This window comes from Balaenoptera physalus, assembly GCF_965194825.1.
Source record: "Balaenoptera physalus genome assembly, chromosome: 5".
In the NCBI taxonomy this organism is placed as follows: domain Eukaryota; kingdom Metazoa; phylum Chordata; class Mammalia; order Artiodactyla; family Balaenopteridae; genus Balaenoptera; species Balaenoptera physalus.
In genome coordinates, this window is record NC_138884.1 from 146,695,821 (window position 1) to 146,720,614 (window position 24,794).

General features: G+C 55.8%; 1 protein-coding gene across 3 annotated transcripts in view; it reads left to right on the forward strand.

Moving 5' to 3' along the window:
* SORCS2 (sortilin related VPS10 domain containing receptor 2) overlaps nt 1–24,794 on the forward strand; it is a 557,426-nt gene that overhangs the window by 60,542 nt on the left and 472,090 nt on the right. For 2 of the 3 annotated variants that reach the window (XM_082462100.1, XM_082462101.1), the window contains exon 1: nt 670–1,213. The exons of the other annotated variant lie outside the window; for it this stretch is intronic. In XM_082462100.1, the coding sequence (XP_082318226.1) occupies nt 740–1,213 (474 nt within the window). In that variant the 5' untranslated portion in view covers nt 670–739. Of the gene's footprint in view, nt 1–669; nt 1,214–24,794 lie in introns of those variants that run through there. 3 annotated transcript variants of the gene reach the window in all.

The following is a 24,794-nucleotide window of genomic DNA, read 5'->3' on the forward strand; positions in this document are numbered from 1 at the left end:
CAAGTCCTGAAGCCTAAGCCACAGGAGTGGCTGCACCTGTAGGTCATCTGGAAGCTGCCTTAGCGTATTCACAGGGCCCTCCGGCTGCCTAGAAGGTCTCCTCCTCACCTTGAGGAGCTAGGTCCTGTCTCCACTGTTTCTCCTTCAGAGGCTCCTACTGGAGACCACCTCCCCACTTACGGTCTGGCTTCATTCTGGTTCTCTGGGGTGATTTTGTCCGTGAACGTGTCCACTTAGGTGTGGTCTTTCTCCCACATCAGACTCTCAGCAGCGGGAACAGGCACCTGGCTGTGTTTACCCCTATGTCCCCACTGCCTGGAACTCGGCTGGCCCAGAGTAGGTGGTCAGTAAACACAAGAAGAAAGGGCGGAAGGAAGGCAAGAGGGTGGGAGAGGAGGGAAGGAGCAAGGAAGGAGCAAGGAAGGGAGGAGAGGGGTCTGTGGCCTGTGGCCCTGGAGGGTGGCGGCCTGTTCCAGGACCTCCGGCCGGCCGCTGGTTCCTGAGCGGCTGCCGCTCGCACGGGCGGGCACGGCGCCGGCCGGCAGGTGGCGGTGCGCCCTCGGCTGCGCGGGCGGCGGCGGCGGAGCGGCGAGTCCCCTCCTCCCGCCGGCTCCCTCCCCTCTCCGGCTCCTTTCTCTGCGCTCTCGCTCGCGCTCCCCAGCGCTCTTCGCTCTCCCGGCCGCGGTCTCCCTCTCCCGCGCCGCCCCGCCGCCGGCCCCGCCGCCGCCCCTCGGCGACCATGGCGCACCGGGGACCCCCGTGCGCCCCGAAGGGCCCCGGCCCCGCCGCCCGAGCCCCTATCCCCCGGGGGCCGCCGCCGCCGCGCTCGCCGCGCTCGCGGCCGCTCCTGCTGCTGCTGCTGCTGCTGGCCGCCTGCGGGGCGGCGGGGCGCTCCCCCGAATCCTGGCGCCTGGGTCCCCGCGCCCGGCTGACCCGGGCGCCGCCAAGCCCGCCTGCGGGGCGCTCGCTGCCCGGCGGCGGCGAGGACCGGCAGGCGCGTGGCGCGGAGCCCGGCGCCCCGGGTCCCGGTCCGGCTCCGGGTCCCGGCGAGGACGGCGCCCCCGCCGCGGGCCAGGAGCGCTGGGCACGGGCGGCGCCGGTGGCCGGAGCGGCTTCGCGAGCGCAGGTCTCACTCATCAGCACGTCGTTCGTGCTCAAGGGGGACGCGACGCACAACCAGGCGATGGTGCACTGGACGGGCGAGAACAGCAGCGTAAGTGACCTCCGCGCGCCCCCCCCACCCCGGGCCCTGCCCCGGACACCTCGGAGCCCCCACTTCCGGACGGCCCCGCGGTCACCCCGGGCATTCTCGGAGACTTGGGGACGCGAGTCACCTCGGCGGCGCCCCTGCTGGCCCCTGGCCACTGGTTACTTGAGAACCAGATACGTGAGCGCCCTGCCTCACCTCGGGGGGCATTTCCACTGATTGCCGGGACCCTGAGCCACCTCAGGGGCGGCCCCACTGGTCTCCAGATCGCAGGTTGGGGGGGGTTGTCTCCGGAGGTTTCGGGACCCCGGCCACCTTGGGGCGCCCCCAGGCCCTTTAAGATCACTCACAACTCGGTGTTGCGCCTCGATCGCCTTCAGACTCCACCCGGTCCACCCAGCGTTGCTTTGGGATTTTTGGTTCCAGGACCCTCTCCACCTGGTGTACCTGGGACCCCGCTCGTGGCACCTCCACGGGCTCTAGGACTTCCCCGGTCAGCCCGGCGTCCGATTCTGGGACCCTCGATTCTGGGGCCACCTCTCTCCCCGCGTTCCCGTAGTGCGACCCGCGGCTGCCTTGAGGACCCGCCGCCGGACACACCTGGATGCGCTGGGATCTGCTTACCCACGGGGTTGGGCGCGGCGGCCAGCTCCGTGGGCTCCCTGCCCTCCCCCACCTTGGCCGCTACTTTGGCCTCGCTCCAGCTGGAAGTTCGACACCCCTTGCCCTGCAAACACACTTCTGTTAAGGTCCTCCGGAGCCTCCTTCCACCAGCTCTGTGGGTCCTGCCCCCTCTTGGATCCCGCCTCTTCCTTTTTGGTGGTGTGTCCCGGGCATGGGGATACCCTCATATTCTTCCCCGGGGGGTGCCACAGCGTCGTTTCCCTCCCACTCTGCTCTGTTCCCGCCGGAGCAGATAACCCGTGGTCATCTATCTTGGGGTCACCTGCCGGCAGCCCCACGTGGATCATCTCTAGTTTTGGGAGCGGGAGTGGTGGAGGGAGGTGGCAGCTGTGTGTGCGTGTGCGGTTATGGGGAGAAGAGGTGGGAGCCCCTCCTCACTCCTTTCCATCAGTGCCCACTCACTGTCCAATGGCTGACCCCTGACCCTTCTCCTTGACCAAGGCTTCCCAAAGTTCTGGGGAAGCCGCGTTGGGCCAGGGCCCCTGCATCCACTGGGAGTGGAGGGGCGGGGATGCAGGCGCTTCTCTAGTCACCGTAGGCGTGTAGCCTGGGCTGGGCGGCACTTTTACCCACCTCCGCTGTCTAGCCCCGCTTGCTGGGGAATTCTGCGGGAGAAACGATGGGGCGGGTGGATGAGCTTGTTGGGGCAGCACTGGATGGGCCTGATTGGTCCAGAGCGCGGCGCCCTGCCGGACCCCCTCCCCAACCAGCTTCTCACGCATGTGCCAGGTCTCTGGTCCTTGGTCACTTCTGCCATCTCTAGTCAGACTGGAAGCCCTGGGGGGAGGGGCGGGGCGGCGCTGACCCCCTGCGCTCCGCTGGCCAGCAGGGGGCAGGCAGGGCCTTGAGGGGCGGTGCTTTAGGGAGGGGAGCAGGCGCCCTTCCCTCGAAGAGCCCTTGGGGGGCCGTCCCCACGTACATCTGGAGAGAGGGGTCAGACCCCAGACGTGCAGCTGGATCCCGCCCTTCTTCCTTCCTTCCTTCCTTCCCTCCCTCCCAATACTCGGGAGCAAATCGTGTCCTGTGTACCGTAAGCTGTAACTCAGGGACTGCAAGGTAGCCCGGACACCAGTAACTCAAAGGAACCAGTAAACACTATCAGTCAGACCAGTGGAGCCAGAACATCTAAACCAAGCCCCCTCCCCCCAGGTTGTTCCTCCAGAAGCTCACTCGTTTCAGCTTCGTGGTGGGGGGCGGTAGGGGTGAAAGAAGTTAGGGAGAGACACAGAGGGGTGGAGAGCAGCCTCCCAGGTGGGACCAGCACCTTCAGGGCTCACTGTCACCCAGCCCGCCCACCCCCATCCTGAGAACAGAGCTCCCCTGGAGAGACTGAGGAGGAGTCTGGGCCAGTGGGGCGGGGGCCCTGGGGGCAGGGCCTGGCAGAGGAGCCCAACTGGCTTTGCTCCTTGGGGACAGTGGCTGAGTTGAGTGACTCCTGTGTGACTGTTTCCTGGCTGCTGGCAGCTGAATGCCTGGAGGCGGGGCTTGGGAGTGGGGAGTGGGAGTGTGGGGAGGTGCTGACTTCTCTTTAGTGGGCGGTGGGAAGTCCAGATCCCGGGAGGAGCTTTGAGACATGCAGCTCTCCCCTGGCCGCTGGGAAATGGGGGGCAGGGGTGGCTGTGGAGAGCAGGGCGTGGTCTGGCACTCAGCAGACAGGGGGCGAAGCCCGAGTACTCATCACTGTTACCGGCTGTGGTTCTGGAGACGCCGACCCGGCGTTTGGCTCAAGCACCTCCCACTTCGCTTGCCAGCCCCGCCCCCCCACCTCAGCCATTCTCCGGCGTGGGAAGTCGTGGAGACGGGAGTTCTCGCTGGAAAAGCGCATCATCCTTTGACTTGGGGAGCAGGTGATGCTTGAAGAGATGCTTTCACTTGCCTGGGAAAAACTCAAGAGGAGTGAAAGCTGTAACCGAGAGCCAAGTAAAACCCTTTTTTCTAACCATTATTTTCTCAGCACTCCACGCATGCGTTGCATTGTTTTCTCCGCACGTGAAGTGTCTCAGAAAGGCGCTTTGGTCCCTCTGGCAGCCACAGGGCTAAGGATTTTAGCCAGGATTCTGCACTTGGTTCACCTCCGCTTGAAAGCACCATCTTTGAAAGCTAAAACGGAAAAGAAACTAACTTGAGGCTGATTTGCTGAGCAGAGTCTTTTAAAAATTTTATGTCATCTGATTTGCACAGGTATCCGATCCCAAGGAGCTACGCTCTGCAGATGTGCTCTACATGAGCAGAGATGGTGTTTGCTTTACCATGTCAGGTGTTTTACAAAGTTAAAAAAAGCATTTGGAGAGGGATAGACTTTTTAAAATGGTATTTTAGAGCATCTGCAGAAAGGAATGGCAGGATTCGAGCTTATTCCAGGACAGGCCCCGTCGCTGTAGCACTGAGAACATATGTGCATTTTCCTTCCAAAGGCTTGGTTTCTTCCCGCTCCCATGGAGATACAGAAGGGGACTTGCTTGGAAGTTCAAACACTGCCTTTCTGTCTGCTGTTTAGCTGTAGAAATGAATTGTTAGGTGTGAAATGAATGTTTCATTGAAACCAACTGGTGTTACCTTCGATGGATCCAGAACGGGTCATGCACAGAGGCTCCAGGTTCTGGGTCTCCCGAGCTGCCCTCAGAGGCAGAGGTGTGATTTGGAGACAAGTATGACAAGTGTGACAGAATGCAGGTCCCTGCCTCCGAGGTCAGGGTTTCATGCTACCCCAATGGGATGGTGCTGTGCCCTGTCCCAATTTTACCATTTCTGGGAAATCGCGTGCTTGTTATACTTAAGTACAACTCACCTGTACGCCTTCCCTCACGGCACTGGAACTTCAGCTTTGATGCGTCAGTGGACTAGAATGTGAACTTCCTGCAGCCAGGCCCAGTTGGTTCAGTTTTGTCGCTGGTGGTCAGCAGATCGGCATGTCCCCCACCCCCGCCTCCACATCTGCTCTGTGCTGTTCTGCAGGGTTGAGGATGTCGAGGGGAGCTGTATGCAGAGGTAATTCTGCCCTGACTATTCATGCTCTCTGCTCAGGGATCTTCAGGAACCTGATATTTGTGCATATTTTATACCCAGAGAGCCAGAGCTCCAAATCAGAAGCATGGAGCTTCTGAAGGTGTGAAATGGGTCACACCTAACACAGCTGTCAGATGTCAAGTTCCTTGAGGGCAGGTGTATTAGCCTCCTCGAGCTGCCACAACAAAGTGCCACAGACTGGACGGCTTTAACAGCAGAATGCATTCTCCATTTTAGAGGCAGGATGTCCAAGATCAAGGGATCAGTAGGGTTGGTTCCTCCTGAGGCCTCTCTCTTTGGCTTATAGATGGCTGTCTTTTCTTTGTGTTTGTGTCCTAATCTCTTCTTATAAGGACACCAACCATAGTGAATCAGAGCCCACTCCAATGGCCTCATTTTACCCTAATCCCCTCTTTAAAGACCATATCTCCAAATATAGTCACATCCTGAGGTCCTGGGGGTTAGGACTTAAATATATGATTTGTGGGGGGCGGTGAGGGGGTCACAGTTCAGCTCGTAACAGCAGGGAAGGGGCCTCAATTACTTTTGCATTCCCTGAGCTTAACGCAGGGGAGCTCAGAGTAGTCCTGTGGGGAAAAAAGGGATGGACGTGAACAGTTGGGATACGAGGGGTGAGCACCATCTTCCCCAGTGGGGAAATCAGGGAAGACTGCATGGAAGAGGTGGCATCAGGGTGGACTTATGGAACGAGTAGGGGGAGCATATGGGAGATGGAGAGGAACATTCTGGGGGAGGAACTGCTTGAGCAGGGTCTGGGAGGTGGGAATCTGAAGGTATGTCTGTGTCATACACAGAGACAGTGAATGCATTGTGTGTGGAGAGAAATCAGAGGAAAGAAGTTAGGAAAAAACTGGTTGAAGTCCACTCCTAATGGGTCCCAAATATGAGGCTGAACAGCCTAGCGTGGCAGTGCGGGGTGGTGGTTATTGGTGCTTGAGCTTCAGCCTGCCTGGGTTTGTACCCGGCCCTGCTCCTTTCTGGCTCTGAGATTTGGGGTGGATGGACTGAACCCTCTGGGCCTCAGTGTCTTAGATTTGGGGGAAGTGAAGGCTCATAGGTCTGTCTGTGGTGCAGGTTCAGTAGGATAATCCACGTAAAGTGCTCGGACAGGGTCTGGCCCGCAGCAAGTGCTCAGGGAGTGATAGCAGGGCTGGGCTGAGTTTCAACCAGTGACCCGGGTGCAGTGTGCAGGGTGGGCTTGGTGAGGGGCCATGGAGGTGAGACCTTGTACAGAGACTCAGGGAGGAGGCTGCTGGGACGGTGAGGCCTGGCCCAGGGCCCTGGAGGTGGGCAGAGGGAGGGAAGAGCAGGTCTGAGAGAGGGTTCAGGTGAGGATGGACAGGACATGGTTCCCCAACCCCCCACGGAGGCCTCACGGCTCATGGCCAGGCTCCAGCGTCCAGAGACCACGAAGGCCTTCGTGGAAAGCCCTTCCGGTTCTTTTTTTTTTTTTTTTAATTAATTAATTAATTAATTAATTTTTGGCTGTGTTGGGTCTTCATTTCTGTGCGAGGGCTTTCTCTAGTTGTGGCGAGCGGGGGCCACTCTCCATCGCGGTGCGCGGGCCTCTCACTATCGTGGCCTCTCTTGTTGTGGAGCATAGGCTCCAGACGCGCAGGCTCAGTAGTTGTGGCTCACGGGCCCAGTTGCTCCGCGGCATGTGGGATCTTCCCAGACCAGGGCTCGAACCTGTGTCCCCTGCATTGGCAGGCAGATTCTCAACCAGTGCACCACCAGGGAAGCCCGCCCTTCGGGTTCTTGAATGAATCCAGCGACAAAGCTGATTTGTAGCCTTGAGTCTGATGGCTGTGGTTTCGTGGTGACAGCTCCACTCCGCCCTTGTGGGTGGGCTTGGTGGCTCCAAGTCTGCTGAACTTTCCGTGAGAAATTTCGGAATTCCAGGCCACCAGAGTGCGTGCCTCCCGGCGTTTTGGGGTGGGGACTGCGTTGGATAGAGCGGTCTGGCTCATGGGTGGCTGAGTTGTGACTGCTCAGTGCTTGGCTGGTGGGCCTCTGCCCCCAGATGAAGCGCTTCTCTGTCGTGGCAGCTTCACCAAGGGCGGCCAGTGGCCACCTAGAGAGGGACAGAGGCAGACAGAGGTCACGGGATGCGGTGACCAGCACTGAGTGCCTGTCGCAGTTGTTGTCAGGAAGCCAGCTGTGCCGCCTGTCGGGGACCCTGGGCCTGGCGGCTGGACCAAGAATGATGAGAGAGCGAGGGCAGCCTGTGCTGTGGGACGGGTGACGCTCAGTGGGCACGTAAGCTCGGTGGGCAGAGCCTGGGGAAGTCTTGGCATGCAAGGCGGCAGTGTTGTACTTGGGGGTATGCTTTCCCTGTGCCCAGGGCCACCTAGGGCCTTCTGCATTCTGTCTGTGCCTGGAGAGATCACACAAAGTTTGAGAGCCCCAGGTGAGAAGAGACCTCATATTAGCCTTCAGCAGCTGCTTTCTAAGAGGGTCTGTTAGGTGCCGCAGTACAGTGACGAGCAAAATCACTCATGGCTCCTGTCCTGGCAGGACATTGGGACTGGACAGGAATTCATGACAGAATTCTGGTGCTTTAAGGATCTGTGCTGGGGAGGTCAGGGAGGGCTTCCTGGAGGAGGTGATGGTCAAGCAGCTCTGAAGGGTGGGTAGCGTCAATGTCACCTGGGCTGAGGAGGAGGTTGGGATGGTGAGACTGTGCAGGCTGAGGGAGAGGCCCGGGGTCCTGAAAAGCCCGGAGCACCAGGCAGAGAAAGAACAAGTCCATCAATCAAGAAGCTTGGCTCAAAGGCATAAAAACAGCCCTGTTAATAATGTTCCCGAACACATTGCACGAATCTACTTTTACTTGAATGAAGTGGCTATTTAATTTGTGGTTGCATGAGGGTTCCTGAGAGTGTTTTAAAGAGGTCATAAATTAACTTCATTCTTCTGCACGCCCCTTCAGATTAGAAGGCAGCCCAGTGCTTGCATAGGCCTTCTTCAGAGTTCCTGTTGTTTTAACATGTTATTTTATTATAATTTGTCAGAGGCAGGCTGAGCCCCCAAGGATGACGCCATGGGAGTGCAGAGCTGGAGCCACGAGAACATGCGCTGGCAACACGCTGAGCGTCCCTGAGCGTTTCCATTTCGGGAAGACCCGGAGGGCGAGCTTGTAAACTGCCTTCTGTTTGGGAGCTTTCTCATTTTTCTTTTTTTTTTTTAGCATCCGAAGAGTGAGTTATTTATAGATTCTTACCAATGGCCCTTTTCGCCCTCGCGCTCCTAATTCCCGAGTTTGCACGAGTGCTTTATGGAGTACGGAGGGATGCGATGACCCCTGAAGCCAGCTGTTACTGCAGCCCTGTTCCTGGCCAGCGTGTGCCCAGGTGTGGATGCTCAGGGAGCAGGGGAACGCTGGCTCTCGTCGTGGTCACGGCAAGGTCTCCATCCCAGCATCCGGAGGGTGAAGCATGCGTGTGGGTCTGTCCCCAGCCTGCTCTTGCCGTGGGAGCCCTTTGAAAGCCTCATTCTGGGTGTGAGCTTGGACGCTGGGCATAGAACTGCCGTGGAAACATGCATCCGTGGCCCTTCCGGTTCTGCCCAGTGGATGGTGGGGATGGCGAAGGCCCCGCTTCCGCCCCACGCGGGTTCCCACGATGCGGCCACCCCTGACCTGCTCCGGTGGGTTGTAGAGCACAGACTCTTGCGACCTGTTCCCAGTCTCGCTGTGAGCTGGCGACTGACAGGCAGCCCACTGAGGGCAGCAACAACACCGTTTCTACTCCAGCCCCGTGATCCCAGGACACGTCCCAGGGCACACAGTGTGCACGTCATCTTTGTCCCGCTTAAGCTCTGTTTGTTGTTTTAAATGTTTAATAGGAGTACTTGAATGTGAGCTCTCGCTGGAGAACCGGAAAGAAAAAAAAATTAAGACTCCAATGTTCTTTTGAGGTGGAAAAGTTCCTTCTTATTTTGCATCTCTGCAGTAGTCAAGTTACTGCATTTGCACAGAAAATTACAATCATTTAATTAGTTTCTTCTCACACCAGCTCGAAGATCTTAAAATAACAGCACCCTCCTTCCTTCGTGATTTTCTTGCAAAAGCAGATAATTTCCTGCAATGTTGAGCTCGCCTTGATTCCGACAGGGCACATCTCTTGCACGACGCCGTTTCCTGATGCTCAGAGATAAATTAAGTTCAAATTAAAGTAAGAAAAGAGCCAGGCCGAGTGTGGCTGCTTCTATTCAGATCACTTTTAATTCAGAAAGGGATCTTTATGAGCTTTCTGTGCATGCATATTTCTGAGGCGTCAGAGGTAGAGATACCATCTTCCAGGCCTTAGCCGGAGAGATGGCATTTAGGATCGCCTCCCTGTGTCTCCTTCGGAGGTAATTTTATCTTATAATAACAATTTCTCATTATTTACATATTGCTTCTGATTAGTAATAATGAAGTTAATAATCACAGCCCCCTTTTATGTGTCCATGGCTGTGCCGAGCTCATCACAGGGATTAGCTCATTTAGTCCTGGAGACAGTCCTAAAAAAATAGATACGATTATTATATTCATTTTACAGACGAGAAAAGAAAGGTTCACAGCATGCAGGGGACTTGCCCAAAGTCACACAGCTAAAAAGGGTCTGAGATGTGATTTCATTCTTCACGCTTGAGCCTGAGTGCTATTTTTTTTTTTTTATTAATTAATTTATTTGTTTTTGGCTGCATTGGGTCTTTGTTGTGGTGTGCGGGCTTCTCATTGCGGTGGCTTTTCTTGTTGCGGAGCACGGGCTCTAGGCATGCGGGCTTCAGTAGTTGTGGTGCATGGGCTCAGTAGTTGTGGCTCGCGGGCTCTGGAGCGCAGGCTCAGTAGTTGTGGTGCACGGGCTTAGTTGCTCCGCGACATGTGGGATCTTCCCGGACCAGGGCTCGAACCCGTGTCCCCTGCATTGGCAGGCAGATTCTCAACCACTGTGCCACCAGGGAAGTCCCTGAGTGCTATTTTTTTAGTGCAAGAAATATTTTTACTCTTTTTTCTTTATTGTTATTTTTTAATGGTGATAGAATACAAATAAGTTAAAATTTACCCTCTTAACCATTTTAAGTGTACAGTTGAGTGGCATGAAGTACATTCACATTGTTATGCAACCATCACCACCATCCATCTCCAGACTTTTTCATCTTCCCAGATGGAAGTTCTGTCCCCGTTAAACACTAGCCCCCCATCGCCTCCTGTCTCCCCCTTTCCCTGCAAACCACCATTCTACTTCTGTTTGTGAATTTGGCTATTTTTTCTAGTAGGGACCTTATATAAATGGAGTGATACAGTGTTTGTCCTTATTTGACTGGCTTATGTCACTGGGCATAATGTCCTCGAGGTTCATCCATGTTGTAGCCTGTGTCAGAATTTCCTTCCTTTTTAAAGCTGAATCATATTTCACTGTGTGGATGGACCACATTGGTTTACTTGTTCATTCATCCGTGGACACTTGGGCTGCTCCCATCTCTGAGCTGTTGTGAACAATGCTGCTGTGGACATTGGGGTACAAATGTCTGTTCAAACCCCTGCTTTCTCTTCTTCTGGGTGTATCCTCAGAAGTGGGATTGCGGAATTCTGTGTTAGTTTTTGGATTGAGCCTGAGGTCTTAACTACAGCAGACATCATTCTTGCGTCTGCTTTGAGTGTTTGCCCACGTGCCAATTAGTTGCATGGTTGCAATCCCAAAGAAATCCGTCGCTCTGTGGTTTTGGGGGAGAAATATTCACAGCACTAAGGGCCATCCCATACCTGGAAAGGACACAGCAGGGAGACAGTACAGTGGGTGGGAGTGGTGGTGTTTCTGGTTTCTTCTGATAACCCCCCATTCTGCTATGTGTGACCCAAGGGGAGGGGCTGTTGCTTGGAACCCAGGACATCCAGATCTATCAACGTTGGAAAGTCAGAAATAGGCTGACTGGTCTGGCGGTGGGGGGGCCTGGGGGGTGGGTAGGAAATGGTCCAGGGGGGCGTGGTCTGGAGCTCCTGCCTTTCCTAAGGTTAACCGTCTGTATTTCAAGTTCACGTGCACTTCACTTCCTCCCTGCTTTTAGGCCCTTTTCCCTATTGACTAGCTCACTGACCAGTTAAATAATTCAATTTTCACTCCGTAAAAATGAAGCACGCAATAAAAAATCTTATGTTTTTCTCAATTTATTCCCATCGATACTGCTTAACCCCATCCAAGTTTATGTTCTGATTTATCACTGGACCGTTGAGGGGCTTCGGGGTTTTTATTTAATGCCTGCAGCCGTTCTCTCTCAGTCGTTTGAGGCGGCTGCTGGGTGCCTTGCTGGGTGTCACACCACGGGCTGCCCCGGGACACACGTGGAGGGGCTTCCCGGCTCCAAGGACCCCCGCCCCCCATCCTGGCACAGGGGTTCTCAGCTCTTTCTGTGCCATAGACTCCCCCCACCCCAAGTCTGGAGAAGCCCATGAAGTTTCTCAGAATGTAGTTTTTATAACCAGCATAACATAAAATAGGATTAAAGGATGATTATTAAAAAAATAAATTCTGTGGAAATAAAGTTACCAGAATATTAAAAGTAATTTCTTTAGTAACACATCAACAAGAGTTAGCAGCAAGTGTGGCAAGTACCACAGTTTTGAAGTTGTGATGAATATAAACGATATTTCGGGGTTGGCAACAACTGTCAACGTGCCCTGGAAAACACCTGTGATTTCCGTTGGTGACAAAGTCCCAGGTACTAATGACAACATTGTGACTTGTTGCCTACTTCATGATGAAGGAAACGCCCAATTTCAGTTGGAGTTGGTGAAAATAAACCAAGGTCTTGTTTCTCCACCCAAGTTCATGGGTCCCTGGATTCTGTGGTCCCAGAAGAGCTGGCAGGGGAATCACAGGTGAGTAGAAGTGAAGTAGATAGAAGTGAAGGTAATGCCAGGTAGGACGTGGCTCCTGGGAAAGAGAGGGGACAGACGGACCCCGTGGGGATGATTCTCTTCTCCCCCACCCCCGACCCCCGTGCCTGCTCCCAGTGTCCTGTCTCCCCCAGGCCCCAGCCCCCCCTTGGCCCCGACAGGCCCCTAAGGGTGTGGACTCCGGGAGGGCGGGGCTTTGGTCTGTCTGTTCTCTGCCGTCTCCCAGTGCTAGGTGCTTAGCAGATGCTCAGTAAACATTGGCAACTTACCAGATGAGTAGGATGGGAGGGGCTCATCGGTCCTGAAGGGCTATCAGCTCAGAGGCCCGGCCCCCCTCCTTCTCTGCCGAGGATCTGGGAAGGACCACGTGGCCGGTGGGTGACAGAGCTGGCCTCCCTGTTCAGGTGCCTGCTCCCCGTGTGACCTCTGGAGCTCTGTAAAGCACTAATTTGTCCCCACCGGTGTTCAGTGAGGGTCCTGAGCCTTCCCCGTAGGGAAGAGCACTTTGGGGGACATGGAGAGACTGCTTCTTGCCCCCAGCTTTCTGCCCAGAAGCTTCGACTGGCAGCAGTGGCCGTGCAGCCAGGCCACGGCGCCCCGAGCCTCCCCCTGGCCGGGCCTCTGCCCTTCGGCTGGGGTGGGTCAGCCAGGAGCCAGGGTGCACAGTGGGGAGAGAGCATCGGTCCCAGAATTAAGCTGGCGCTTTTAAATCGCTTCTCTGCTCCCAGCCTCGTTTCATTCACGTAAAACACAACACAGCCCCCAGGAGATGGTTGGCTCAGCTTTTCAACAAAGATAAGCAACTCTGGGTGGGTTTAAACACGGAGGAGCTTTCCCGGAGGGCCACCTTGGGGGAAGCTGGGAAGGTCGGCTTTCTGATGGGTGTCTTTCTAAGTGTCACTCGCTTGGTCACTCATTCATTCATCCATCCCTCAGACCTGCGCTGAGCGTTTCCTCTGGGCCTGCCTCACGGGGATACCCAGGTTCCGATATCAGCCCTGGGGTGGGGGGAGCCCCCGAAAATGGTTTTGGTCCTTGTCACCTTCGTTCTGTGTTTGCCTATGTCTTTTCTTCAAAGTCGCATCAGCAAGTTACCTTTAAAAAACAAATTTATTTATTTATTTGGCTGAGCCGGGTCTTAGTTGCGGCACGTGGGATCTTCGTTGCCACGTGTGGGATCTTTAGCTGTGGTGTGGGGGATCTAGTTTCCTGACCAGGGATCGAACCCAGGCCCTTTGCATTGGGAGCCCCTGGACCACCAGGGAAGTCCCAGCATGTTACCTTTTGAAAGCTTGAGAAGGTGCCACCTGTGGAGGCTGTGGCTGCGTGCTTGCACCCTCCCCTTACACCCTGGGGGGCTGAGGGGTGCGCGGGCTCGGAGCGCACCCCGGCATCTGGCCAGGGCCCCGCTGATGTGCTGGGGGTGGCATCCGCCACGGAGTTTTATGTGGTTCCATTTTCGTCCCATTTCCTGAGTAGTTTGCTAAAGCAGAGCCAAGCCCAGCAGTGTTGGCTCCAAGAGCCCACTTTTAAAGGGAGTATTCCTCGTTGACGTCTGGTTTTTTTTGCAAGTTTCCTGATATGAATTATCGCCTGGAATGCTCACCTCCTAAGGTCAAGTCAGACTTTCTTTCCATCTCACGGAGCAGAGGCCCGGCAGGCAGCCAAGGGGAAACCCGAAACCCATGGCCTTCCGGGCGGGTCTGGTGAGAAGGGCCCTTTGGGACTTGCTTCCCCAAGATCCCACAGCTTCCCCTGCCCCAGGGAGGGGAGCTGGCCCTGCAGTCACATGTGGCCTCCCTGGCACAGAGGAGCAAGCAGACGGACCCTGGACACTGAGGCGGCCTTGCCCTGCCTGCCTGACCCGGCACCTCGCTCTTCTGGGATGTGGAGACTCGGCCGACTTTGGTGCCGGCCACCTTGACCTCTGACCTGGGAGAAGGGTGGGGCTGGGCCCCATCCACACGGCACATGGGGGAGGAAGCGGATTGCCCTCAGTTCTCCAGGGCTGCTGAGAGTCCTGTTTTCTGGAGCATATCCAAGCGACGCTGTCCGCTGCAGTGACGGGGAGTTATCGCCAGGGCAGGGTCTTGGTGGGAGGGGACCGGAGGCGGGGCTCTGGCTGAGGCTCCTGTCACGTGATGGGGCCGCAGCCCTGCCTGTCCTGTGCCCAGTGCAGAGCCCGTGCAGCGTTATCCCCCGAGCCCCGCAGCCCGCGAGCAGGGCCCACGCAGCCTTTTAAGGACGAGAGGCTGTGGCTCTGTCCCCTCTCTGCCTCAGTTGGGGCCGAGCAGGGCCCCCGGGCTGGGATTGCCGTGCTCTGTCTCCCTCAGGGTCCCCGGGGTCCTCTGGGGGGATGAATCTTCTCTAGTCTCTTGGATGAGCCTGCGGCCGTGTCCCGGTCTGGGTCTCGTGAGCACGGGAAGGAGCTCTGAGACGCTGGCTGGGTCTGCGGGCCGCCTGGCTCCCCTGCCCTGGCTTGGGACAGGCAGAGCCCGGAGGGTGGTCCTGCCTGCCTCACCCACCTGCCCCCGACCACACTCAGGCCCTCTTCACACCCACCGCCCTCCACTGGGGTGTCCGCTCTGCTCTGTCGCCTCTCGGCCACGTGTGGCCCTGGCCAGCTCCTAATCCTGTGGAGCTTTGTCGTTCTCATCCTAAGAGGGGTGACGAGGCCCACTCGGGCCTTGTGGACTGAAGGCCGGTGCGTGTTGGGGCTCGGCTCCATGCTGGGCGGCCAGCTTCTGCTCGGCCCCTCCATGCCACCCCATCCTTCTGGGCTTGGTGGGTGGGAGGACTGGGGGGGCCTGTGCGGACCGTTGGGCCAGATGCCCTGCTCGGTAGGAAGCCCTTGGACCTCCCCCGCTGGAAGGTGGCCCGCCAGCGGTGATGCCGGCTGGAGGCGCCGGGACGTGCCCCTCTGCTGGGATGCTGTGGGTGGGCTCGGTCCCCAATGGGTTGAATGTTTGGGTACGGGGTGGGCAGAGCTCCCTAACTGTGGCGGCTGGCCTGACGTGCAGGTGATCCCAAACTCACAGGTCAGCGTTTCTAGTCTGGTGTTTGCCATCCCTCTTAACTCACCCCGATGCCATCTTCACCTTGTTTTCAGCGTGATGGAGGAGGGCAGAGCGCCAGATGACCCCACTCACCAGCGAATCCAGAGCTTTTGTTGATGCCCATGGGGGCCTTGGCCTGAGTTTGCATTTGCCCCACAGTGTTTCAGAGAGGCTTTTGCAGTGGTTGATTCGTTCATCGATATTGAGTTATGGGCCAGACCCTCTGCCAGGTGGAAGGGGTGACGTGGCCAGGATGAAGCATGGTCCCTGCCTGGTGAGAGGGGCAGACAATGACCGGATGACCTGGGGACACAAGGACAGGGGCAGGTGGGAGGGCTGCTGTGGAGGAAGGCACAGGTGATGGGGGTCTCTAACTGGGGTAGGGGAAGCAAGGGCCCGATTGAGCTAGTGGTCAGGGAGGGGTCCCAAGGAGGGGGTGGCACTTCCGGGAGGTCTGGAGGGCGACCTGGGCGGTGCTCCGCAGGGCCGCAGTGGGGAACACTCAGGGAAGGCAGGCAGGCTGCCCTTGTCCGTGGCGCTTACTCCCTCCCTCTCTCTGTCCGACGTCCTGCTCTGGACCTGGGGGTGCCTGGGACGGTGGCTGTGCTGCTCAGGGCCGCCTGTCCTCTCCCAGTCAAGACCCCACTGGGCCTGGCACCCCTCTTATTCCAGGAAGGGGGTACAAGGATCTGCCACCTGCTGAGTGGCACCGGCCATTCCTGAGCCTACGAGAGAGACATTTTGGGGCAGGTGGTGGTGGGCTGCCAGCTGCCAGCACCTCGGTGCCCGCAGGGCTCTTCCAGGAGCTCCCTCTGCTCCTCAGAACGCCTGAAAGTTTATAGCAGGGCTGAGTCAGGGCCACAGACTCACGGTGCAAGAAATTTCGTGTGTCTGCATTTTCTTCTTGAAGTCAATAAATTCTGACTTTGAGTCTTCATCCTACTGCAGGGAACAAAACTTCCCCCTGAACAGCCCTTCCTGGAGAAATATGGGAAGGCTTCCCAGAGGTGGTGGCTGGGAAAGGAGGGTGGGAGGAAGGAGGGCATCCAGGTAGTGGGAACAGCAGGGCAAAGGCTGGGCCTGTTGTTGCAGCTTGGTGAGTTTGGGAATTTGGGGTGGGGTGGGGGAAGGAGAACCCAGAAGGGAGAGTCCCTCGGAGGAGCCAGGCGGTGACACTGGGACGGTCACTTGCCTAACGTTTGTCATGGTGCCTTTTATTTTTGTTTGTTTGTTTGTTTTTCATCTATGCTATATCAAAGAAATCAAATAAAGTTCTCAGAGTTTAACAGAGACAATAGAAATTGTAACTAGTGAAAGCCCTCTTTTTTTTTAATTAAAAAAAATTTTTTAATTGAAATATAGTTGATTTACAATGCTGTGTTAATTTCTGCTGTACAGCAAAGTGACTCAGTTATACACATAGAGACATTCTTTTTTTATATTCTTTTCCATTATGGTTTATCACAGGATATTCAGTAAAGCTCCCTGTGCTCTACAGTAGGACCTTGTTGTTTATCCATTCTAAATGTAATCGTTTGCATCTATCAACCCCAAACTCCCAGTCCATCCCTCTCCCCCCGCCCCTGGCAACCACAGGTCTGTTGTCTATGTCTGTGAGTCTGTTTCTGTTTTGTAGCTAGGTTCTTTCGTATGTCATGGTGCCTTTTAGAAGGCGTGGATCACCTACCAAGTGCATACACGTCCCCAGATCACTAGGAGGGAAGTGGGTGTGACGAGGTGGAGGGGGCCTGGGCGAGCGGCTAAGACTCTGTCAGCTAATCCTTAATTCCTTTTATTCTTTCTCCACCTGGAGGAGAATGTACTGGCCATTTTCTGTAGCAGTGCAAGTATATAATGAATGTTATCCGGTGTCTGTTTCTGTCTAATTCTTTCAAGAACGTTCCCAGCAGTATGTGTGGTTAAATCTCCTTTAGTGCCCTGAATCTCCACGGCTGCCCTGGTGGAGTTCCCGTCCCCCCAGTGGGGAGAGGAATTCTTGTGGAAAGAAGAGAAAGCACAGAGTGCAGGGGGCCCAGGAGTGAGAGCTGGCTCCTGTCACTCGGCCCTCCGGGGTCTTGCTCTCCCCCAGCCTCTAATGGGCAGTACTGGTCACACCCTGTGTCCCCACCTGGTGTATTTGGGCCGATTGGTCAGATCTTCCTGGTTCGGTCTAAGGTTACTGGAGGGTGTGGTGTGTTCTTATTTCCTGCCATTCCCATGGCTTCTGTAAGGCTGTGCACAGAAGGGGGTGTGTTAAGCAAGCTTCTTGGTCACAAGTCACAGAAACCCGACTCCAACTAGCCTAAGTGAAAAAGTGGACTTGTAGGCTCACAGGTCCAGAAAGTCCAGGGTTCTGGCTTCAGGGGTGGTTGGCTCCAGGGGCCCCAGGTGCAGTCTCTCAGCCTTTGTCCCTCAGCCTCTGTCTCTGTCTCTGGGCTCAGCTTCCCGGTGTGTTGGCCTCCTTCTCCGACAGCCCACCCGGGTCACGGCTCCCTGAGAACCTGAGGCTAGAGAATGCTGCCGTCCGCCAGTGCTTCCCAGTGGAAGTCCAGAACAGAGACCCACTGGCCGGCATGGGTCACATGCCCACCCCGACCCATCATGTCGGCCAGAGGGCTGACATGCTGATTGTCAGGCCAGGGCCCCAACCCTGGACCCACGCAGACTAGACGGAGAGCGTAGTTTTGGGTAGGGCCCTGCAGAGGGCGTTGTCGTGAGTTGGGGGCCCAGCAGCAGCTTCGCGTCTCTCCCGGCTTTGTCGCTGGAGGGTCATCGTCCCACGTTGGGAGAATACCCATGGCCGCCGATGACACCCTGCTCCCTCCCCGAATGCCCTGCACTCCCAGAGGGGTCAGTTATGGGCTGCGTGATTTCCACACGGTCAACGCCAAGGCAGCCCCACACTTCTGCTTTTCATGGTGTGCTGAGCGGTGAAGCCCCAGGCCTGTCGGCCAGGGCCCCTTGGCTCTGCCGGGGGCCACGCCCGCGTCCACATAGCTCGGAGTAGAGGAGACTCCTGGTATGTGGCCCTCACCACATCTCTCGGTCGCTTGGATGCTCCTTTGCGGGCTACCTGTGCTGTCTTTTGGTCAGTACACACCGTAGGTCCGCTGGGGCCTAGCGGCGGTGGCTGGACGTGGGGTGAAGTGCAGGGGGCAGCCAATGCCACCCCGGGCAGGGGCGGGCGTTTCCTGGGACACCCGAGGTCTTGGCGCCCTGGACGTGGACCACAGGACAGCCCAGGCAGGCCGGAGGCGGCCCTCTCAGATGGTGACATGGACAGAAGGCGGTCAGGGAAGTGGGCCATGTCTGGTGTGGTCATCCTGGCCTGGAGCCGAGGGGCCCCGCGCTCCCGTCATTCGGCCGTGATTTGAGTCTCTCCGTCCCTGTGCTGCCAAAATCTCAACCCAAAGAAGTCAAGAGCCACTGAGTTCAAGCAGGGGCTGTGGGTGTCGTAAGGCATCTCAGAGCCCCGTGGCCTCATTTTACAGATGAGAAAACTGAGGCCCTGGGAAGTCGAGTGGTTTGAACAGAGTCCAAAGCTGCAGGTGGCAGAGCGGGGCTAGACCAGGTCTGCAGGGTCCCAGGCCAGCGCCCTTTCCAGATGGAGACCCAGAGGGCCTTGGGCAGGTGGGGGGGGGGGGACCCTGGGAAAGGCTCTCAGATGCCCGAGCAGCCCTGGTTGAGCCTCCAGGGATTGGGGTGGCTGCAGCAGCCTTCCCAGCCTTTTATTTCTGTCTCTACCCTGAGCCGCGAAGTTCCCTGTGGTGAGCAAGCCGTGGGCAGGGCTTGGCTCCCCTCTGGCAGGAGTCTTTGTTTTGGTGTCTTTGCCTCCAGTCTCCAGCCCTGTGTGTCTGACAGGACTCGTAGGAGAAGGTGAATCACAGATGGCTCTCCGCTTGTCTTCGAGAAGGAAGTCAGCTTCTTCCACCAAAAGGACAGCTGTTGGGTGGGAAGGCCCTCGGGGCAGTCATTCAGCAGACGCCACGTGGGCACCTACTGTGTGCAGGATGGCTGCCAGGGAGGAGTTCCGGGGTGGACTCAGAGGTCAGAGTTTCCAGGGCGCTCAGAGGCCACCGAGTCCCAGCTGGGATCTTTCCAGCGACGGGAGGCTCACCCCCTTCCCGGGACGGCACATTCCAGGGTGTCTGGGCTTGCTGAGAGCGGCTGAGGTCAGCACCGAGTTGAGGTCGTGTTAGAAGGCGGTGCTGCAAGCAGGGTGTGTCGTCCGGATGGACGCGGAGGATGCCTGTCTTTGCTGGCTGGCTTTCTGGGCTGTGAGTCTTGTTGACTCGTGAACTTCAGGGAAAGCAGGGTGACGCGCAGCACTGCTGAGCGGCCCCAGCTTTGCCGCCAGGTGAAGGCATACATTAGAAAGCAGAGGTGAAGGCGAGATCAGCGTGCCTTGTCTTTGTGAATGGTGAGCGCTGCCCCCAGTGGAAACCCAGCCCAGGACTGGTCCACCTGGGGCCAGCAGTGGTGGGCAGACGGGTGGGGTCTGTGGCTAGGGCCGTTCTCCCAAGACCACGTTTCTCTGCATTGATTCCTCCTTTGGCCGCTGTAACGAACAACACAAACTCGGGGGCTGAGAACAGCACAGATGTATTCTCTTACAGTTCTGGAGGTCAGAAGTCCACAGGCAGTCTCACCGGGCTGAAGTCCAGTCCACCTCGCTCTTACAAGGACCCTCGTTAGTACTTTGGGCCCACTTGGATAGTCCAGGACAAGCTGCTTACCTCAGGATCCCTCATCACATCTGCAAAGTCCCTTACGAGGTAGCATAGGTACCAGTTCTGGGCATTAGGACGTGGGCATCTTTGGGGGCTGTTATCAGCCTGTCACCACCCTCTTCTCTCACCAGCCTTGCCTGGCCTTTATGCTGCAGCTGCCACCGACTGTTCTCAGGTCCCTCCCTCCCCTTCTCTCTTGGCCTTTGCCCCTGTGACCGTGTCTCCTCAACCTGGAACCTTCCAGCCTGGGCTCCTAACTGCTGGCCTCCCCTGCTTTGCCCCCATCAGAGCCCACACTCAAGACCATAATGTTGTGCCCTCTCTCATCTCCCTGGGACACTGTGGCCCCGCTTGGGGCCCGAGGACCCCGCGGCCTTGCAGGTGCCAGATCCCTCGGGCATAGCGGGACCCAGTGAATGTTTGTGGAACAGACGGGCGAGTGGAAGAGTCCGTAGTGAGTTGCAGGTAGATGAAAGTTATTTTTAAAGCGCATTTAACCGACTTGGCTGCTTCTTGGCCCCTCAGGTCCGTCGTTCTGGCTGTAGACCTGCTTGGGGGTCCACAGGACAAACAGCCCCTACCAGGGGCCTGAGTCTGCATGCTTTTACTTAAGATGAAGGTTTTTAAGCCGCTCGGAGGTAAAATTCAACTTTTTTTTTTAATTTGGCCGCGCTGTGCAGCTTACGGGATCTTAGTTCCCTGACCAGGGATCGAACCGGCACCCTCAGCAGTGAAAGCACGGAGTCCTAACCACTAGACCGCCAGGGAAGTCCCATGGCCAACTTTGAATGATATCGAATCAGCAAATATTTATTGAACATTTGTGAACAGAAGACGGATCCCTTGGGGTGGGTGAAAGGATGTGGCCCTCATACCCACAACAAAAGTGCCCAAGGCCTGTGTCTTCTCCTCTCAAGTTACTTATTATTTAGTTGTGTGTGGATGTGTGTGTGACAACAGTGCACAAATGGATGAAATGGAGAAACACCCAGTGGTTAAAGAATAAGCAGGAAAGGAGGCCTCGAGGGGGTTGGTGGGCAGCTCCTTCTGCAGGGCCGGGGTGTTGAATGGATGCCTGGATTTTAGGATGGCGAGGGTTGAGGGATCTGGGGGACGGTTGAGAGCCCTGGAGAGGGGACAGCTAAGCGGAGCTGGGGTCATGGTGAATTTGGGGAACAGGGTCCCAGGCCTGCACCTCCCGCTGGTCATCTGTGACCTTGGGCGGACCAGCGCACCCCTCGGTGGCCTGGCTGCCGCACGTGTGATACGGGGCTCTCCCTGCAGACCAGGGTGAGTGGCCAGGGCGGGCTGAGCCACTGGATGGGCCAGGACTCAGGAGGGCCCCTCCAGAAGCAGAAGTTCATCTTTGGAGGTTTGTGAGCCGTCGGACTTGGCTGAAGTAGAAGGTTGTGCTAAAAAGTGAAAGAAACCCAAACAAGGAGATTCTGTGCTCCAAATTGCACTTGGCCGGCTCACCTCCCATTCGACCAGGTGTCACTTCCTATTTGTGCTGCGTAAATGGATTCAAATAGCTTTCTTCTCCTCCGTCACTCAAAGAATGGCCTTGGTAGCCAAGAAGGGAATTAGTTTCAGGTGGAAGCCTATTTTTACCGTGGTGGAGACCGAACTGTTAATTACCTAGAAATCACATGAGGGTTTTTAGCCTGAAAAACTTTTTTCTTGGGTTCAACTTTTCATAGATATTAATTATAGATATCGGCTTCAGCCTGCTGAAATAACTCCTCCCTCCAGAGATTAAAGACATTTAAAATGCTGTGCCTTGTTAAACATAATGCATATTCTTTTTCTCTATTTCTGCTCGGCATATGGGATGGAAATAGGAGATTAGGGAATTTAAAAATGATTTGATACCTTTCCTGTATTTAACTAATTGTTGATTCCATACTCCATGTGTGTTTTCAAGTCTCTGAAGCTGGTGGGAATTTGACGATAAAGGTCGAGAAGGCAACCCTTTAATATTGTGACGATGGATCTGGGTGGGGATGTCATGTCTTGTTTCTAATACGCATCCCTCCACCCACGTTTGTATGTGGACAGCCATCCTGGGGCTTCCCACTGTTTTTGGGGTAAAATCCAGACTCTTTGCCTGGCCTCCACTCACCCTGCCCTCTGCACTCTGTAGAGCCCTGTTCTTTCAGCTTCTGGAACGTGCCAGGCCCTCCCCACCTCAGCCTCCGTGTCCCCGCGATTCCCTCCGTCTCACTTTGGGGATCTTTTCAGCAAAGACTTCCCATCAGTCTCCTTAAACGTATCCTTTTAGTCTCCACCCGTTTCCTTAATTACACTGTGCAAACTCTATTTGATTTATATTTTGTCTGCATGTCTGTCTGTCTGTTTTTCTGTCTCTCTCAGAGATAGTTTCCTGAATACAGGGACGGTGTCAGACTTTGGGGCCACGTTGAGTTTGATGTGCCACGTGCGACAGTGTCAGACTTCGGGGCCATGCTGAGTCTGAGGTGCCCCAGATACCAAAGTCCTCCGGATCCGGGGGTCCCTAACTTGGCTTTAGAGTTTCTGCTGCCTGGGCCCCACTCCAGGGAGCCTGCTTTCGTGGGACTGGGGTGAGGCCTGGGCACCTGGATTATTCTAACCTGCAGCCACGTTTGAGAACTGCTGTCACGGGTTGGGAACTTGGCGGGCACGCGGGAGGCCCTGCAGGGCAGATGGGACCCCGATGTGGAGGGAGGAACAGCCCCAGCCCAGGCCCCTCAGGGCCCACCACGTGGCCTCAGAGTCACGCCTCCGTGTCCATGTGAAAATAAAGGAGCGTTTGGCTCACTCGGTGTAAGAAGCCAGAGATCTGTGGAATGGATTTTAGTACTAGTTCCGTGAAAAGCGTTCACGGCGTTAAAACAGCAGCCGGTACTGGCCACCCAGCCCAGCGGGCTTAGCATTGCTGGCGTTGGGCTGAGGCTGCAGATTCTGAGTCCGGCTTTGTCATCAAGCCCTGGCTGCAGCCCTGATGTGGGGAGGCCGCCCTGGAGTGAGGAGGGCCAGCTCCGTGCTGTTTTCCCAGCTCCTGAAGCAGAGACGGAGGCTCGGGACGAGAGGGGGCCGGGCCACACCCTCCTGGTGTGTGGTACATATTGGTGTTGGTGTGACCTTCCACCACTGGAGGGTGCGGTGTTGGAACAGGGCGCCTCCAATTCACCTCTGCACCCTGATACTTAAGTGAAGGCTTGGCGCATAGGAGGACCTCAGAAAATAATTGGAGTATGGAAATACATGGATGGAGGAGAGGAAGAAGGAAAGGAAGGGGCCTGCTTTCCTGATGCCTACGCCCAAGCGGGGCCGTGGGTGTGTCTCAGGCAGGCCTGCATGTCCCTTCAAACTGATTTTCTGGACATGTCTATCTGCTCAGTGTTCATTTCGGTGGGTGGGATTGATTCAGGCAAGGGCTGGGGCTGCTGCCTGGCTGAGGGGAGGTGCCCTTATGCTGTGTCCAGCGCTGTGGGGTGCCCTCCCCAGGCTGGTGCTCAGACACTGCCGTTCTTAGGCCCTTCCCAAGTGCTTGCTGGGTACTGTGCAGTGGGAAGGGATTTAGGGGGTGAGCTTGCGTGAACCTTCCAAGAAATGATTTCAGCACACTGCACATTTAGTTTGTTTCCAAGTTGCTATAGAAAGTAAATGATTAGTTAAGCAGCACCCACACAGTTTTTTAAAAAAGGAATGATTTTCCAAAACGAAGTAAAGTCCCACTGATTTGTCAGAGAGAGGAAAGAAGGCTTTAATAAGCCGAATGCTGTTTAAGAGATCATAATTACTTACATGGGCAAATGCACCAGCTCAGGGCGGCGCCCAATTAAGCACCTAATCACGTTGACTTTCTCCTTCACACTGACAGAGCCGGCTCCCAACCCCTGGGGTTGACCAGATGTCCCCACGTTCTGGTGGGCAAATAGTATCACCTTCCTTTTTTGTTTATGTTTTCCCCTGAGTTGCTGAACTGGTGTCCTCGAAGACTTATTTCCAAACTGGTGTGTATCAGACTCTCCTGGGGGAGCTTGTTATAAAGGCAGAGGCCAGAACTCACCTCCAATGTCCTGAGTGGGAGTCAGCGGGCGGGTCCAGCTCCTGGATTCCCACGAGCTCTTGGGCTGTACCCCTCCATGGGAAGCTCTCTCTCAGGCAGTGTGACCAGCAAGATAGAGAACTCTGTCGGGACTTCCTCGGTGGCCGGGGTTACACTCAGTGTCCTTCCAATTCGAGGTGTGCAAGGGGGCGAATTGAATCGGGGGACAGGTGAGAAAATCACCCAATTCTCTGAGCGGTGTGAGCCATCGCAGGGTGGAGTGGCGTCAGGGGGACCCGTGATCTGGCAAAACTCACCTGTGCCTGCTATGTGACAGGCCCGCGTGGGCACGTGTGAGGCAGAGAAAGAAAACATGGAAGCCCGGCCCTCCAGCCGCCCCGAGTCCAGTGAGCAGATGGACAAGTAGGCAGTGACCAGGGCTGCTGGGGCGGGATCAGGGCAGGCTTCCTGGAAGAGGAGGCCCTTCACTGAGATGTGGGGAATTAAATTAAGCCCATATGCATTGAGTATCGTCTGAGTCTCCAGCCCTGTGCTAGGTAGTAAAGATTCAGTAATGACCAAATCAGACAAATCCCCTTTGTGGAGCTTGCATTTTAGCAGGGGAGAGAGACACATAACCTAAAGCCAGCAAAGTAAGTTCAGATGGTGGTAAATGCTACGGAGAAAATCAAACTAACAATGACCTGCGGTGATCAGGGATGGCTTAGGAGCCTGCATGCAAGACCAGGGTCTGAGCTGGGAATGGGCTTGGCAGGTTTGGGGGACAGAAAGAAGGGCAGTGCCTCACAACCCAGCAATCTCACCCCTAGATATATGTATATATATGTTTTTACTCAAGAGAAGTAAAAACCTGTGTCCACATAGAAATGTGTACGTGATTGTTCATTGTAGCGTTATTCATAATAGCCCGAAGTGGAAACAACCCAAATGCCCATCAACTGATGAATGGATAAGCAATGTGCTATACCCATAAATGGAATGTTATTTGGCCATTAAAAGAAATGAAGTACTGATACACGAAATGGATGAACTTTGGAAACACGATGCAGAGTGAAGGAAGCCAGACACACAAGACCACATATTGTGTGGTCTCATTTGTGTGAAATGTCCAGAATAGGCAAATCCATAGAGACAGAAGGTAGGGAAGTGATTG